Source organism: Haematobia irritans, chromosome 1 (assembly GCF_050003625.1).
Source record: "Haematobia irritans isolate KBUSLIRL chromosome 1, ASM5000362v1, whole genome shotgun sequence".
Lineage (NCBI taxonomy): Eukaryota > Metazoa > Arthropoda > Insecta > Diptera > Muscidae > Haematobia > Haematobia irritans.
In genome coordinates, this window is record NC_134397.1 from 2,134,568 (window position 1) to 2,152,097 (window position 17,530).

General features: G+C 33.8%; 4 protein-coding genes across 6 annotated transcripts in view; 2 read left to right on the plus strand and 2 right to left on the minus strand.

Annotated features, from left to right (window-relative positions):
• Fer2 (basic helix-loop-helix domain-containing Fer2) overlaps nt 1–3,347 on the minus strand; it is a 105,689-nt gene extending 102,342 nt beyond the window's left edge. For both annotated transcript variants that reach the window (XM_075288826.1, XM_075288825.1), the window contains exons 1-2: nt 3,006–3,347; nt 425–591 (exon numbers count right to left, since the gene is read on the minus strand). The gene's annotated coding sequence lies outside the window, so the exon portion shown is untranslated. The remainder of the gene's footprint in view (nt 1–424; nt 592–3,005) is intronic.
• On the plus strand, nt 1,993–9,799 carry LOC142219986 (uncharacterized). The gene is made up of 3 exons (XM_075288818.1): nt 1,993–2,148; nt 8,593–9,425; nt 9,484–9,799. Exons 1-3 carry the CDS (start codon nt 2,128–2,130, stop codon nt 9,707–9,709), a joined length of 1,080 nt encoding a protein of 359 aa, XP_075144933.1. The 5' UTR covers nt 1,993–2,127; the 3' UTR covers nt 9,710–9,799.
• Nucleotides 9,762–10,623, minus strand: Bin1 (histone deacetylase complex subunit SAP18). Its single transcript, XM_075288827.1, has 3 exons — nt 10,458–10,623; nt 10,250–10,391; nt 9,762–10,188 (listed from the first exon to the last, which is right to left on the minus strand). The coding sequence occupies exons 1-3, from the start codon at nt 10,521–10,523 to the stop codon at nt 9,947–9,949; spliced, it is 450 nt and encodes a 149-aa protein (XP_075144942.1). The 5' UTR covers nt 10,524–10,623; the 3' UTR covers nt 9,762–9,946.
• Nucleotides 10,624–13,446: 2,823 nt separating this feature from the next.
• sra (RRM_RCAN_like domain containing protein Sra) lies at nt 13,447–17,503 on the plus strand. 2 transcript variants are annotated; one of them, XM_075288831.1, is made up of 2 exons: nt 13,447–13,689; nt 15,119–17,503. In XM_075288831.1, exon 2 carries the CDS (start codon nt 15,124–15,126, stop codon nt 15,868–15,870), a length of 747 nt encoding a protein of 248 aa, XP_075144946.1. In that variant the 5' UTR covers nt 13,447–13,689; nt 15,119–15,123; the 3' UTR covers nt 15,871–17,503. The 2 variants fall into 2 exon arrangements, with proteins under 2 accessions (XP_075144946.1, XP_075144947.1); XM_075288832.1 differs by lacking the exon at nt 13,447–13,689 and adding an exon at nt 13,950–14,097.
• Nucleotides 17,504–17,530: the final 27 nt, after the last annotated feature.

A 17,530-nucleotide genomic window follows, 5' to 3' on the forward strand; every position in this document is an offset into this window, starting at 1 on the left:
TGTAATTGAAAATATTTACTTTTTTTTAATTACTAAATTAATTGAGTTTTGCAATCAATATTAAATTTTTAATTGAATCAATTAAAAAATTAATTGAAATTTGGTAATGAAATCAATTAATTTTTTAATCAATTAAAACTGTGATTGATACTATCATTTTCGTGATTGAAGACATTTCAATTAAAAAATTAATTGGATCAATTAATTTCGTGATTGAATCAGAAAAAAAATTTTTGGTGTGTGTAGGAATTGTCTACAAGCAGAGAAGGAATATGATCACCTCAGACATGTTTCAAGAGCATAATGTTGTTTTTGGACGCGGAATATTTTGAATAAATTTCTTGAAACGTTTTTAATTTAAAAATCTATTTCTATTGTTAAAGTTAGTACAATGAAAATAAAGCTTTTTTTAATAACAACTTACCAAAGCTTACATTATTGGAGACAAAAACCTCTATCAAAAGCCTTTTTTAAATGCTATGGCAATATATAAGCTCTTACTCATGGCTTCGTCGACCTCTTATTACACTTCGCCAATATAGAATAGGTACAGTCTTCAAAGTTTCGGTTGTGAAATAGGTAACAAATGAACTAAAAAAATAATAATAATAAAAAATATAAGCAAGAAATAAATATTAAAAATACATAACAAATTAGAAAACTAAATAAATATAAAATTACAAATAATTATTAAAATTACGAAAATACAAGTCGATTAACTTTTTATAAAAAAATCAACTTCTTGTAATCATCAAATCGACTTTTGAAAAAAATCGAATGTCGATGTTGACTTGAAAGGAAAAGGTGCAAATACATTGAAGACTGAAAATGTTTTCTTTTTACCCAAAATAGAAATAAATTTAATACACAAAATGTTTTCTTTTTGCCCAAGGAAGGGAACTGTTTCAAAATCAAAATTATTTCAACATGGATAATACATTCTACACACAAATTCAAAAATTATTTGATATTCACAGGAAAAATATCAATAATTTCTTTTTAAGTTAAAATTTTAATCAAATAAAAAAACAAAGTTCAATTAAAAAATTAATTCATTACGTTTCTCATCAAAATAAAATTCAATCACAAAAATTAGATGACCCTAAGCAGAAAGCTAATGTTATAGAAACGAATATTTATCTTTCTTTTGGAAGTCCCTCAGTCCAGATCAAATAAAAAAACGAGTCATTGACATAATTCGAATTTATTTGCCATCTAAATATATATTTTCTTTAAGTGTACGCTAATTCCTTAAATTTTATTTTTATTTTATTTCCTTCCCCTTAATAAATATGACACCCTATTCAAGAAATCAGCATTATAAACTAAGCACCATTTGGTTTTTACTCCCTCATTTCAAATCATACTCATAACTCTTTCGGAGGTTTCTAAAAACATTTCTTCAAAAAAAAAAAAAGTTCAATGAAATTTATTAAATGCGGTCAATTGCATAATTTTGAGCCGCGGCAAAAATCTCGTCTCGTGGAAGCCTCCAGTGTTTACAGTTCCCAACAGTCATTCATTTGTACTCCCTACTCCATAAACATCTGATTAAAATTCTAACAACGTTCGTAAAATTGTGTCTTATCCGCCAAGAGAAAACAAATCACAATCAAAATTGTCATTTTATGCAAAGCTTTTCTAAAGGTAATGTATGAACTTAGCCGAAACAAAATTAAATTGTAAAAAAAAACTACAACACGTTCCAATCTGGAGCGTAGAAAAATGAGCGGTGGAATTTGCAAACTAGATACAAAAAACAGAATTTTAGTACTTTTAAATTCGAAAAAACCGTTATGATATAAACGAGCTGTAAACAATGGCTAGATTGCGACTACTCCTTCAGGAGAGCCCAGACACACACAATCATATGCGCATGCGCGCCTACTTCGCCCCAAAGAAAGACTAGCTAGGGGGAAAAGTTTCAAAAGCTTCGGCTAGATAGAGACTCTACATCATTAACGCCACACTCACTTGCAGCTGCGTATAAAACTACAAAGCTGCCCCAAATGTAAGGCATTTTATCGGAGTATTTTGTTGGTAACGGTTATCTAGCGAAAATAAAAGTGAGCACGGATAGGAAAACCCTAACAGTCCGCCACCACCACAGCAAAACAGAGCAGTACTATGAAGTTACAAAATACCCAGGTAAGTCTGTAAATTAAATGACCATAAACCATCAACCAAGAGGCAAGACATAGCCCCAAATCCATAAGAGGACTACTATAACAAACAAAATGCGGAGTTAAAATCGTGCAGATTGGCTGAAAGCGCGCGCGCTCGCGTTCTAGCTAATGTTTATGGAATGTTGTCCAACTGGATTGCGGATAATCATAACGCAACTGCCAAGACAGAAAAAAACACGCCCTACTTGGCTATTCGGATCGGTTTGGATTGTTGGATTACCTATTTGGGGCGAAATGTGAAATACAAAAAACGTCAATCGACCTTAATTAGCCATCAAGTAAAAAAATAAAACACAGTTATTCACTCGTACTCGAATGTAATTAGTGCTCCAATTAAAGTCTTATCTAAGTGCAATCGATCTACAAATCGCCACAATTGTCACTTTTCATTTTATGCGAACCACCAAGGTCTGCAATGCTCCAAATGTTTGCAGTCATAAGCTTCACTTGCGGAATACAACGACTTGCGAATAAAAACTTCCAGCATATGCATAAAAGAAGTCTTAACCCACATAGGGAGTGTGTAAGCCATGTTTGGTGTGCCAAACATTGAGCCGCCCCTCCAATGGACAAACATTCAATTCCATCAACATCAATACAATTCAATCAAACATTAACATCTTATTGAACTTACGACAAAGCTCAATTCGTTACACACAGCAATGGGGCAAATATGTTCCATGGACAATGACAGTGGCCAGTGTCATTACTTAGCATAGCTCAAAAATTACCGTGACTGAGCGAAAAGACATATGAGACCAGCAACCATCATCGGTGACCTTTGAGAGTTGGAGATTAATTAGATGTCTGTTTATTTACCTTACAATTGTTCTCCATTGCAAAGTGGTAACTGTGTAAATCTTGTGAAGGTAAAACTCGGTAAAAGCCAACCATGACGAAAGACCCAACTCTCGATTATACCACTCGGAGCGCTATTCTGTCCAACGCAGCTGCTGTGTGAGGTTGGAATTTATTGTTCATTTTGTAGCAATTATGCAATTATCTCAGTTCTAACAGCACCTCCTTTGTTGCCGGTAAGCGTTTGTGTGTGTGTTTTTTTCAATTGCCGCTGTTTGAAAATGGTCCATAGTCAATGTAAAGCTATGACGGTTTTTTTTTCTTTTTCTGCTATTCTATCACATGTCAAGGAATACGGCTGATCGCTGTTTTAAAGATCGCTGTTTTAAAGAGAGAGAGTGAGAGATACTGGCAACAAGCTTAAGTGTATGCTGAATTATGTGCGAATTCATATGTCTCCATTTGTGTGAAAACACACCCAAGGACGTCCAGACTTTCAAATGTTTGTAGATAGTAGACAACCGGACAGATATATGATGCCATAGTTAAATGGAGATCATTTTAATAGAATCTACAATGATTACAAGGTAATTGCATCAGAGGGGGTTTTACGTATTCGCAACGGATTTTTGAAAGTGAATTAAAAAAACGATGCTCTATATTGCTAGACCGCCACTTGCTGATTCATTGGAATTTATTGTGGATATTTGCATATCATGAGCGAAATTTGTTATTATGATTAGTTTGTTGTTTGATCTCAACATTCCTGAAATCGTCCTCCAAAATATCAGGCGGGGGCAAGGGATCATCTATACAAGTCTATACGACAAAATCGACTTTTGTTGGATTTAATTTTCGACTAATCGACTTTTGTTATCTTCGCATTTGAGTAATAAGTGTACAATTACAATTGTCCGTGCATGGTAAAGATATTGCTTTTACCTTAGTTTTTCTTGTTTTCTTGAAAAAACAGCTTCCAATTCCAATATATTTTTTCCAAACGGTGCCGAAAATTTGCGCTGAAGCCAAATACTCTGTCTAATAAAACTGGATTTTCTAAGTGAATTTTGTAAAAATTGTTTCAAATTTAGTCGAGTTTGAAGTTAAATAAAAATCGACTTCGACTTTTTTAACATATATCCGATTAGATTTACATCTCATATGACCACCATATTTATTATTATTTTTCAAATCGAAGTAATTAGCATTTTATTACTAGCGATTCATACTTCAAATCCCCAAACTCAAAAGAAAATGTCAGTAAAAACAAAAAAAAAATTTTTTATTGTAGTAATTTTCGTCTGCTGAAAAACGGAAAGTCGTTTCGTGCGAAAAAAGAAACTTACTACTGCTGTTTGCAATTTTGTTCTGAAAAAGCTAAGATTTTAAATAAATTTTGCTCAGTAGTTGCAAATCTTAATTATGCATTCATTTATTTAAAGACATGAAAGCAAACATTTAATTTCAAATTAAGCGGATTCAATTAGGTTAGCATGGAACAAAAACCAATTTATGCGAAGTTTTTAACAATTCTTGCGTAAAAATGTAAATACATTGCTGTTACTACAGACAAATTATCAAAAAAAAAAAATCGTCTGCTCAAAAACACCAGTTTCTTACACCCAAAGAAATTTTTTAGTAGAAACAGCAGAAAAGTCTGCTAAGAGAAAAGAGCCGATAATTTTAACAAAATGTTTGCTGGCATGTGCTGAAAACTCTATTTTCATATCTTATATAGGCTTTTGGTAAAAATTTTTAACCTAAAAATTTTGTAATATGTTGTTCGTTAAACCTTGTAGTACATAAACATGTCAGCAGAAATCGACTGCTGGTTTTAACAAACCTTTTTCTATGAGCGTATTATTTGCTGAGTTTTTTTATATAAGTGCAAAAGAAAAGAAACGTTTTGGTGTGTATCTATAAACACTAAAATAATTAATTATATTTTCAGTATAGTGCAATAAATCGTATTAATTTCACAGTGCAGAAATCCTGTTATAATTTAAACAGCTTAAGCTAACAAATATTGTAATGACCAATCATAAAATATAATTCCACTCTAATTGAATTGTAGATTTGGTGACTGTATACGCAATAATATTGTTGTTTTCAAACTGGTATAGTGATAGTTTTATAAATAGTTTTGTTTTTAACAAAGACTTGCAGACAAATCTCATTGTCATAAGTATATGTCGTCTAGAAGTCAAAGAGTATAACTAAGAAACTGACAGTTTTTGTTCCCACAGAATATCTAATTGAATAGAAAAAGAATCAATATGACAGCTTTAATAGTTTATATGAATTTATGTGGATTAATGCAGGGTAGCCACACCAAGTGTCATGGGTTCAGTTTCGACCGAATACCAAAAAGTTTAAACACACTCAAAAAAAAGTGAACTCTCTATTTCACTAAAGCCAATTTAACTTTATTTTAGTTCATGGAATTATTATATTTCGAGAAAGTTTCCTTTACTCTAATAATTTTTTACGTACGTTAGTTAAATGAACTGAAACACGGGAAAAAATTATACACAAATTGAGCAAAAATATTGCTAAATTCGTACTTCTCAGAAAATAGTTCATTATTTCTTTAAATTTGTAAATTTTACCAAAATACGTCCATCATGAACTTCGTACGTCACTAAAGGCATTCTTGCATTTTTGAAGTCCAACTTTTTTCTTCAAACTATAACATTTTCTTTAACAAGCGAAAAAAAAGTAATTATGTCTAATAAATTTTCTTGAATTTGTCGAAAAATATTTACTTGTTTTTATGATATCAGCGTAACCTTAGCGATTGTAATACCGTTTAGTTAAAATTTTCTAAAATTATTCAAAATTTTCTAAAATTAACAAAAAGTTTTCTTCCGGTGGGTTTACTGTTTTTTCAGTGCAGTGGTTTAGTAATGTTGGTAACATTTGTGAGTGATTCAATTCTTTTAACATAAAATGAGGCCCTTGGCATTGATGAATTACTCATCGGTAATTAAGATAATGTACTACTGACTATTTTATAACAAGTATACTTAAAGAAAGAAAGCCTGCTAGAAATTCTTATTAACATTCTTCGCAATATTGTTTTTACCGTGTATGAGAACGGGGTTGTTCGGGGGTTCCACAAAAATGTTAAGAATGGAAAATATCGGTGAATCAATTCTTGTTTTATGAAAGTAAATCTTAAAGAATACTCAAATGTAGAATCGAAATTCTTAAAGAATACTCAAATGTAGAATCGATTAGTCACATACCAATATTGAAATATAACAGCAAAAGTTGGTCTTAAAGATAAGACAACAAAGAAACGACAAATTAAACTTTAAGTTTTTTGCTGCATTCACCAATACGCCCACCATTGGATGCAATAGAAGACAATTGAAGACGTATACATGTAATCGCTCAAAAATTCAATCGCAAAACTGTTTGGGTGTGGGAGATGCGACGCAGACAACCATGCAGTACAATTTGCGATTAAAATTTGTAGGCTCAATGAATATCAAGAAAATAGAAACAAAAAATGTTATGGAAAAATCAAGTTCCTTGTTTGTGGTTACCCAATATACAAGCGGGCATAGTTTCCATCAAAACTATAGCAAGTATCGAAATAGAAACGCTGCACTGAAAAGCGAAAAACATGAAATGAAACTTATGGTATTGGTTGATAGTTACAAACACCACCATTCAAATATCCAATATGGGTACCTGTGCATTCACATATAAACAACATGCATTTTTTTGCTATTAAACTAGTTTTATAACAACTAATGGTCTAATGCCTTAGATTTTGCCAATAAGTGGACAATGACGCAATCTATATAATCGCTCTAGTAGCCACTCAATGTTTGTAAAAAAAGACGGAAAGTAAGGGAGTAAATTGTGGACCTAAAGATAAATACGTAGCATTCAAATGATGTAGGTTTGTAACGGAAATCACGACAATGACATTGCCGAGGAAAATTGTTACAATTTAAACTGCATTTTTTTCCTTATTTCCTCACAAGACAAGGAAAACCGGTTAGTTTGTCATATGCCGCTGCCATAATTAGCCATAGGTTGCTACTATTAAACGTCAACAAAAGTCTCCTAAACCTTTGTTTTAAGTTGTCAACGATCCTAATAGATTTCATCGTTAATTTTATCTTCAGCAATCACGCATCATCAAACATTTGCATAGTAAAAAACAAAACTAACCATTTTACCTGTTAAATGGAGGGAAACATAAATGCATTTAAGAAATATTTTCAAATGGGAGCAAGGAATATGAGCATGATAACAAACTAAAGCCCGTCCTAAGTATAAACCGGTTTGTGCTTATTTTCAACCACCCAGCCAACTATCAACTGGGACAAACAGTTCAAATGCGAATAACTGCAAGGCATTATAATTTCAATTCATGTTTCCAAGAAATAAATCTGGTTTTTACAACCTAAGTTTTCGCGATCACAATTTGTATGCCCTGTAATTGATAGATAATTTGCGAAATACCATAGCTATTATGACTTTATAACTCGTTCACAATTTGCTTTCGCAGAAGGGGTGTCTGAGCACAGAATGAGTGACTGATGATTAATATTTACCCATAATATGATCAATAATTTTGTATGCTAGTGCTAGATCGTGGATTTTACAATAATCCTAAAAAGTACTGAAGATAAACTCATCAATTAAATTGGCGAAGAGCCTGGCATGCCTAAATACATTGCATCACGAGAAAATGGTTATGGTGTCTGTCCAACTTTCTACCAGACCGCCTAAATTTTCTTTGCTTAGCCAAAGGTGGATGATTTCACGGTGGTGAACTCGGCTTAAAGAAGGGTGTTCCTTATCATTGAGATAAACACACATTCGGGTTCCACTCAAGCTTTTTTGACCGAAGACGATTTTCGTATTAGTATTTAAAATTTAGTAGTTTGATATTATAATGACAAAAAAAGGATTTACTTATTTGAAATATAAATTATAAAAAGCTTCGGCTTCGGATAATCGGCCTCTTGACGCCGAAGGCCGATTATCGATTTTTGGCCGAATGCCGAAGCCGATTCTTCGGTCGAGCTCTAGTATGTGATGTATTTTCCCTATGGGTTAAAAGAATTGGCTTCCGACTTGTAACATTTCTGGGGGAATCACAAAAAAAATCTAAAATCGATAGTTTACTTCCAACTGTGATCTTAGCCATAAGAAACAACAACTGTGATAGCTTAGGTTAACTTTCGTATTATTTGTGCAATTAATTGAAATTTGTGTTTAATATTGTGTTGTTACAGTGACGTTACACTTAGAACAATAATTCATACAATATGACGAAAGATTAAATATTTCAATAAAGTAAATCCCTGAGGAAGATGGAAATCCCCATCGAAACGTAGGATAAAAATATGAACTACTCTTTTATTTGCATAAACTCCTGACCTTGAAAGCCTGACTAGAAACTCTAGAAATCATTAAAAAAAATCGTTTCAAATATGATGGATAGAGATATTACGATAATATTCAGATCAAAATCTTTTTTCTCTGACTTCTAAGCTATCAGTTTTAGATAAAGAGCGTTAAACTACTGCCTATAAAAACTCTAAAAAAAAGTACTTCTGTTGTTTTTTTTTTTTTCTTCCAGTCATTGTTAGTGGCTTTAGTCCTTGCAATTTCTTGTGTAGTTAACGCACAATTGCCGCAAAGACTCTTAATACCTGGCGCTGTACCGTTACCGGCCACACGGAATAATCCACCTACAAGGGTCCGTCGGCCAGTGAGTTTAAGAGCACAAAATAATCTATTGACCTCAAGTATTCCATCACGCGTCGAAGAAGCAAAACCTGTCACAGAATCGGCCGAGGATGAAGCACCAGATGCATATTTGCCACAACTATTACGCGAACAACAACTGGCTCAAGCTCAACAATCTCAATTCCAACAAACAGCTGCTGCCTTTTTAAATAATGAACCAAATGCTATTCCAGAATCGGCATATGATGTTGATCCTTTTACCACCAGATTTCCCGATCGCACATTACCCCCACCAACCATTCCACCTAGTCAAAAGCCAGTTTTCAATGACTTCGGCATAGGATCTAACATTATAAATAGTCCAAGATTTAGTCAAGACAGACCGGCTCCACCTCCTCAACAGAATCCATTGCCACAAAGGGAACGCGTGCATGTTATCAGAAACAGACCAACGGTCGCCAGAGAACCCAGGCCGCAATACGATACACAACCAATCGCTGCTACTCAAAGACCCAGACCAAAACCAATTCAATCACGCCCGCTTTACGATCAAAATCAAATAGACGATAGAGAGAGTCAACAACAGACAAGACGCCAAAAGCCTGTAGCACAAACAACAAGGAAATGGCGCGAAGAAAATGAAGATGGCACAATTGTTTGGGGATATGAAAACGATGATGGTTCTTTCAAGGAGGAAGTTATTGGAGTTGACTGTATCACAAAGTAAAGTATTTTCAATATCTCAAAAAATATTGGTCTTGAAAACTTGTATTTCTTTCAGGGGCACCTATGGCTACATTGATCCCGATGGCAACAAGCGCGAGTACCATTACGAAACTGGAATAAAATGTGATCCCAACAAACGTGGTGAAGCTGACGAATACCAAGATAATGGTTTCGTTAATTACGATGACAACAAAGCTGTATTGCCAAATGGTATAGAAATCGATATGAACCAACTCGGCAAAAAGAAGTCAAAGAGGCCAGGTGTAAATTATCGAAACTAATATCCATATCACAATATCCATTCTAATTTATAAGTCCTGCACTGTATCTGTATATTTTTTGTAAATGTAGATTTTATTTAAAACATACAAGTCTCTTACCATTCATTTTGTGTATTCTTTTGTTGAAATGTTGCCCTTCAACAATAAATTCAAGGGGATGATAAAGTACATACATGTCATTTTCTTAAATGTTAGCTAATTCTAATCGACGATGACGGCGAATGTTTAGTCTAGTTTCTAATATGGTCTTTGGCGCCTGATGGGAGGTAATCGGTTGGGCGGTGTTATAGAAATATCCAGAAAATCGCCGATGCAGAACTTTGCCTGGGAAAGGGTTTTATTATCGTCGGCACCCTTTTGCCCTGTACATGTAACGCCAATTTCACGCATTTGAAAATGATTATTTCGGAAGTTGGGATAGACGACTGCAAAATCAAAATAGGTTCCTTTCTTACGGGTATCGGGATTGACATCTCTCACTAAGGGAGAAGAAAAGTAGTTTTTGTATATAGAAAACCATAAACATTCCAAAGCATTTACCCAAGGAAGTCAGTTCATGAAGGGAGGCGTCCATCCAGGTGTAAATTTGCAACTCATTGGTGGGTACATTTCCATACATATATTCCGATACGGAATGATGGCGTCCAGTCGAGCAAAATACTCGAAGAAGCAGAGGGCATGTCTGAAATTTACAACAATTATACACGTTACTTTAGATGCCGGCTTAAAACTAGTATCGAATTCAAACCTTTTCACGGTCAATTTGTTTAATTTGGGGTTTCTCCTCGACGATCATGGATTCCACATTAGCCATTATTTGGGTTGTTTCCTTTTATCAATTCCTATATAATCTTTCTGGAAAATCGGTTTCTTCAGCTACAAATTGGCTTTAATCCAGAGAACGAAGTCGATTATTTTTTAACGCCGTTGTGATAACAATTGGAAACCGCAAACCCAATAAAAGCGTCATATTTAATGCGAACGACGTCATATTGTACTTTTATATGGCGTTCTCACCAAGCATGTTTTGGGGTTTGAAATGTTTTACATTTAAAGCTGAGTACTATGTTCCGTTTTCAAGCTGAAAACCAGTCAGTTTTCACGGTTACTTTTTTAAATTAAATAGTTCAGAAATATCAAATGCTTCGCAATTAATTCCTTGTATATTTTCCACCCACTATTTGACAAGACTTGATAAAAATATAATCGTCTTCATATATATTTTTGTACTTTTAATTTAGTGTTTTGGTGAAAAAACCGAATATAGTACTCACCTTAAAGGTGAGTACTATGATCGGTTTTTTCACCAAAACACTAAATTTGCAAACAGTTCCTTGGATCTTTTCCATCCTGTATTTGGCAAGACTTGATCAAAATATAATCGTCTTCATAAATATATTTGTACTCTTAATTTAGTGTTTTGGTGAAAAAGCCGAACATAGTACTCACCTTAAGGCCGGTATGCACATATAGCGAAAAATTTCATTCCCATAAGAAATGCATTGCTATTTATGCTAACGAAATTTTCGGTAGCGTTCAATTTCGTAAGCTGGTACGCACCTCTAATGAAAATAACAGGGTTGTCAAAAGCATATTTTGGCAGCAAACATTTAATTTATTACAATCATTGTGTGCGTAAAAGTTTTAAAAGGTCTGTAAATAATAAACAATTTATTTGAGGAATATTTGGAACATATATTAACAATTTTTAAAGGCGATTAGCTGGTTTAAAATTTGTGTACACAGCCCTGTTTTTTGTTGTAGACATAAATAAATTTTTGCTACCGAAAATTTCGCTAGAGGTGCATACCAGCCTTTATAAGCATTTCAAAACTAGTCGTTTCCCCATACAAAAAATTATACATAATGCTTTGTACTAAGTTCGTTTCGGCGAAAAACGAATATCTTTATCTATCTCCGTAAATAGAGTCTCAAACGCAGCGATGTTAATTAATTTATGCGAAATAATATGCCTGCCTATTTTTTCGTGAGAAAAATCCAGGGTTAAGGCCGGTACTATGTTCATTTTTGCGAAAGTTTTTTATGGAAACCATTATTTCGCACATAGAAAGCGGCGTTTTTTTAGGTAACTTGGAGCGCTATTTTACAGGGAGCGATATTGGATTAAGTTGGTGGTTGTTGCTTGTTTTTACAAAATAACATTTTATTTTTCCTTAGGCAATTGATCTGCTATTCCTTTGATCCTTTGTATAGTTTCGGAACAAAAATATGGTCCGTGTTTGATTTATAAACCCGCACAAATAGTTTTTAATAAATAAATTATTTCTTAATTCACATTGCAAATGGCGCCGTGCTATAAACGTCAGTTTTTCAACACGAAAAAACAAAGTATCACAAATGGAAAAAATTTTGCAAATTTTTCGCATTTTTTGGTTTTGTATGGAGTTTCAACGCGAAAACCGAACAGAGTACCGGCCTTTATGCGATTTATAGATTATCAGTTATTCCGGACGACAGTGCTCGTGTCGAACATATGCCATATATTGTGCACATTATAAGTTAAGTCCGAAGGCATAATCGATACTGCTGCATGTTTATGAGATCGATAACACATTTACCGATTATTTATTCATCGCCGGCAAGTCGTATCGATCCGACGCAAAGCAAGATTCTTTACATATGAGTTTTACAGACTATCAGTTATTCCGGACGACAGTGCTCGTGTCGAACATATTCCATATATTTTGCACATTATAAGGTAAGTCCGAAGGCATAATCGATACTGCTGCATGTTCATGGGATCAATAACACATTTACCGATTATTTACACACTGTAAGATTCTTTACATATGAGTTTTACAGACTATCAGTTATTCCGGACGACAGTGCTCGTGTCGAACAAATTCCATATATTGTGCACAATATAAGATAAGTCCGAAGGCATAAACGATACTACTGCATGTTCATGGGATCAATAACACATTTACCGATTATTTAGTCATCGGCGACAAGTCGTATCAATCCCACACACTGTAAGATTTTTTTACAAACACCGACATTCCGTCCGGAATAACTGATAATCTGTAAAGCTCATATTGGCGTCGTTGTAAATTTATTTAAAAAAAGGTACCTAATAATTGCACGCATGCAATACTTTTTTGTAGTAACTTGGCGTGGTACAACTTATCATTAGTGACGGCGCTTTTCCGACGAGTTTGGCAGGGTATTTAATATCTTTTGTTTACTAACATTGAAATTGTAAACAAAACTGACATTTTTTTTGTAATACTGCAACTACCTGGGAATAATTGTACCATGCAGCAGGGAGAACGTAGAATCTATAAAAAAAAACAATAATAACAAAATATAAGCAACATGCTAGTATTTTCCTTATTTCTGTGCAATAGATTTCATTGGTATAAAATGGGGATAGAATCATCACAATTATTAAATTGTCGTTAATCGAAGTTACCATCATACATATATTCAAGTTATCATCATTAATTTTAAATTGTTGGGTAAATTAAAAACGTCTCATTGTAAAAACTTAACATTATTGCGCACATATAAGTTAATAACCCTGTGTTTGGGATCCTATTCGTGGTGACAGATATTCAAAAGAAACGAACTTAGTACTAAGCAACAGTGTGGCCGCCATAAATCATGCATTGGTTCAATTATTATATTTTTAATATGAAGGTCCCATAAAGTTAGGACGATAATTATCGATTGTCATGTAGATTATAAAAATTGGAAAAGGAATATAAATAATCGAAACAAACAATCGAATTCACCCTGTTTTGCAAAAGAATCTTCGTAAATAAAGAAGGTCGGGTCTAAAGAAATTTTTAAAGCAAAAATTCAATGTTAAGACCTAACTATACCAAAAGTTAAAGAACTTAAATCACATCTTGAACATATTGGAAAAACTGTTTGCTTGCTGTAGGAAACCTTCATCAACTTTCTACGTCTATCTGTCTTTCTGCCACCTTTCTTCCCATCCCACAAACACTCAAACCGTAAGTAAATTTGTATATCTCTTATCTCGTATCATTGATTTCATATCATTCATTTCTTTTTGCTGTGATTGATTAAATGCAGCAGTGTCAGCTTGCAATTTGGCATTGAGATCAGCGATGTATCAAGCCAAACATAACTCATAGCTCAGTTAAAATATGAAAGCGTTCGAGAAATGAAAGTACATGCATCATTGCATCCCCCTAGTTTGTCTCTGTCAATCACGTCTTCAAATGAAAATACGAGTTTCTCGGCATCCGATAAATATGTTGCATAACGTCTAATGAGATTCCGAATATTACCAATGCTAGAGTTGGTCGGTAAAGAAGGGCCAAAATTCTTCTATATTTGATACTAAGATAAAGACAAATGCATCATTATTATATGAGTGAAAGTCAAGCTTGCTGAATGTACGTTCATACACTATTTTTAGAATATTAGGAATTCTGCTGTATTTACGCCCCCACCCAAGTTGTTCACTAAACGTATTGTCTACGCTGCTGGTGACCAATGATGGCAATGACTATGTGACGCATTTCGCTTTGATTTACAAATTGATTTGTTGGTTCTTTTTGAAGATTTCATCCAATCTTATCTACAAAGGAACACACATCAGTACATATATTTATTGCAAATTTAGGACAATATTTCACTTTTATTCCTTAAGTTTTGACTAGACTAGAATATTTGGCAAACAAGAGAGAAAAATCAACGATCGTATACTGTAAATTATTTTATAGTACTGGCCAACATTTTAAATTTAGTATTTATTTTATAAAATGGTAAAAATTATAAAAGTTTCGAAGTTAAATTTCTTCGATTTTGTCATCTATCTCGATGTGAGGACTTTTATTATATGTATGCTACTTCCGTGAAGTTTACATTAGCTCAGCAGTGGATTATCCCCTGTCAGTAATGCTAGTGACATTTCTGAGTATTTCAAAACTTCTCTAAGTGGTTTCACCGCAATGTGAAATGCCTTTCAGGCTATAGTCTTAACGGCAGCATTCCGTAACAAGATCACAACTGTTGTATCACAATGGACTGAAAATTCCAAGAGAGCCTGAAGTAGCGAGTGGCCACTATGTCTAACCTAACCTTTATTGTGCCATGCTGAATTAATATCCTCATCTATACAATTTGAGTCCGAAATAACATCCAAATGCTATCATTGTATGTCTATGCTTTTGGTCCGAAAGCTTATTGTACCTATTGCAGAAACACTTATATCATTGGTTACAAACAACTGCTATCATAATAATAGGCATTGATCATAAGCAATCATTCAACAGACACAATTCATTTTACATTTTAAATCCGGTTTCTTATCAATCTAAATTCATATGCATTCACATCTCGCGACAGGTCATTGAATGTTTTATTGAAATAAAAATTAATCCCGCAAATCCAACATTGCCCATATATTTCTAGGCGATATGACATCGACACCCCCAAAAAATTCTTGCAAATTGAAATCGAGCCATAACAGCAGTGGTTCAGCTAGTATCGACAAAATGTCACCAGATCAAGACGTGTTTATAAATCCCACGGATGGTTTGCCCAGTCAGCACCCAACGCTACCGGATGGTGAGGTCGACAGTAACAGTGAACCCGAAGTTGATCCCGACTCGTTTGATGATTTGCCAACATCGATTATAGTAACTAATATACACTCAGAGGTATTCACCAATCCCCAATTGAAGCAAGAAATGGAGGATCTCTTTCGAACAATTGACGAGTCAGCGACATTTCAATGGTTGCGCAGTTTCCGACGCCTAAGGGTAAACTATGATAGCGGTATCGCTGCTGCCAATGCACGTATTAAGTTACATCAATATGAATTCAATAAAAAGACGGTGATTACTTGCTACTTTGCACAACCGGTGACACCTGTATCGAATAAAAATCTCCAACCTCCAGCTCCTGTAAAACAGTTCCTAATATCGCCACCCGCTTCACCCCCGGCGGGTTGGGAACCCCGAGAGGAAAACGAACCATTAGTTAATCACGACCTTCTAGCAGCTCTGGCCAGTCTAACCCCTGGCGAGTCCCATGAATTGCATCCACAAAGTGAGGACCAACCAGCTATTGTTGTCCATACAGCAATGTTGCCTGAAACTAATCCAGATGGTACACGTCCTAAGATGCCAATTGTTCACACTAAATGTCCAGAAAGAGCGTAAATATTTGTATGTTTGGCTTTGTTTTTGAAGGATGGGAGAGATATCCATATGAACTTGTTGAATGAAGTGTTTCCCTTAAGCATTATAATTTTATTTATATGCCCTGGACTCTTTCTTCATCCCGAAGGTAGATTCTAATATGCGCTCAGAGAGACAACACTACTCGATCGATGTACGACGCTATATAACAAATTCAATCACATAACTACATAAGATTTTGTTAAGAAAGCAAATTGAAAGAGTGAATTTGGTTTCTTCAGGCGATGCAATGGAAATTAGTGTATGTATGAGGCTGATGTTTGTTTTGAACTAAAGCTGTAACCAAATTGTTTGAAAAAAAGAAAACCAAATGTTACATATATCAATAATATTAAAAATTATCCAAATTCTAATTCTGTTATAGGTTAATATCACGAATTTATATTCAATTTTAATTTCGATTATGTACGTGCATTAGGATAAAACATACTGGGATTGGAACGGGTTTTTTCATAATTTGAAGTTAAGCCATTAGTTAGTGTACAATAGTTTGTGTAGAGATTTCTGGACATTCAAAGAAACTATCGAAGAAAATTCTCACGTGGCTAAATTCTTACAATTTCGGTGTTTTTGACCGTCACTTGTAATTTTTTTAAACTAAAGCTTACAGGTTTCCAACAGGAGTATAACAATTTTTTTCGTGAAAACGTTATAATAATGCTTCGATTAAACTTTGAATTTCATCTCGATCGTAAGGAACATCCTAAACGAGTCTAACTGGTGTCTACGGCAGAATGTTAAGCGGTATTTATATCTTTCGATATAAATGGAATAACTTATTAGATAGTTTCTCTGCGGTTCAATTGCTAAGTTTCCAAAAGGTAGAAAGTGTTTCGTTATATTAGTCAATAGAAATCTTTAGGTTTTGTATTCCTAAATAGATTATAAAATCTACCTACACGCGAAATTAATTCATGACTGCAATCATAAAAATAATTGACTGGATTAATCAAAACATCAACAACCAAAGTCAATTACACAATTATTTCTTTAAAAAAATTAATTGTTTCTATATTTTTTATATGATTGATTCTTGTATGAATTCAAAACTAAATTTATTCCATTAATGATTTCTACAAAAACCAGGTTCATTTTAACTAAAAGCAAATTCGTTTGTGTCCCAGTTCTGATGTATTCTCCCGTACGTACATAAATGCTACATACATACTGTACTATTACATATTAAACATTGTGATCATTTATTTTTGATGTAGATACTACAAAAAGCAACAAGAGCTCATGATGGTTCGTGTATAGTTTAAGTTATTTAGTTAGTAATTTATTACTCTTACAAGATCATCAAAATAAAACTGTGCAGGTGCGACGACTATCATTTGATTTCAGAATATCCTTTTATCCGCACACTTCATCCGTATGTGGCACATAAGGCAATGAAATCGATTCGCACTGAAAGCCTGTATTACTGAAATTCTCAACGAATCATAATTCATATTCGAAGTTTATTTAAGTTTAGCCGATATTTTGTAAAAAAAACTTATGGGTTCAACTGTTTGTTATTAGATTTTAAAACATAACGAAACCAATCTATAAACTATATTATTGTAAACAAATAAAGCTCTGTCTAAAATCTGAATATCCTTTGTCTGTTTACTTGATGTTC

Coding starts and splice junctions, on each gene's coding strand:
- LOC142219986 (XM_075288818.1), top strand. CDS start 2,128: ATGAAGTTACAAAATACCCAG. Junction 2,149..8,592: donor TGAAGTTACAAAATACCCAG/GTAAGTCTGTAA, acceptor TTTTTCTTCCAG/TCATTGTTAGTGGCTTTAGT. Junction 9,426..9,483: donor GGAGTTGACTGTATCACAAA/GTAAAGTATTTT, acceptor TATTTCTTTCAG/GGGCACCTATGGCTACATTG.
- Bin1 (XM_075288827.1), bottom strand. CDS start 10,523: ATGGCTAATGTGGAATCCATGATCGTCGAGGAGAAACCCCAAATTAAA. Junction 10,392..10,457: donor AACAAATTGACCGTGAAAAG/GTTTGAATTCGA, acceptor TGTAAATTTCAG/ACATGCCCTCTGCTTCTTCG. Junction 10,189..10,249: donor TCATGAACTGACTTCCTTGG/GTAAATGCTTTG, acceptor CTTCTCCCTTAG/TGAGAGATGTCAATCCCGAT.
- sra (XM_075288831.1), top strand. CDS start 15,124: ATGACATCGACACCCCCAAAAAATTCTTGCAAATTGAAATCGAGCCAT.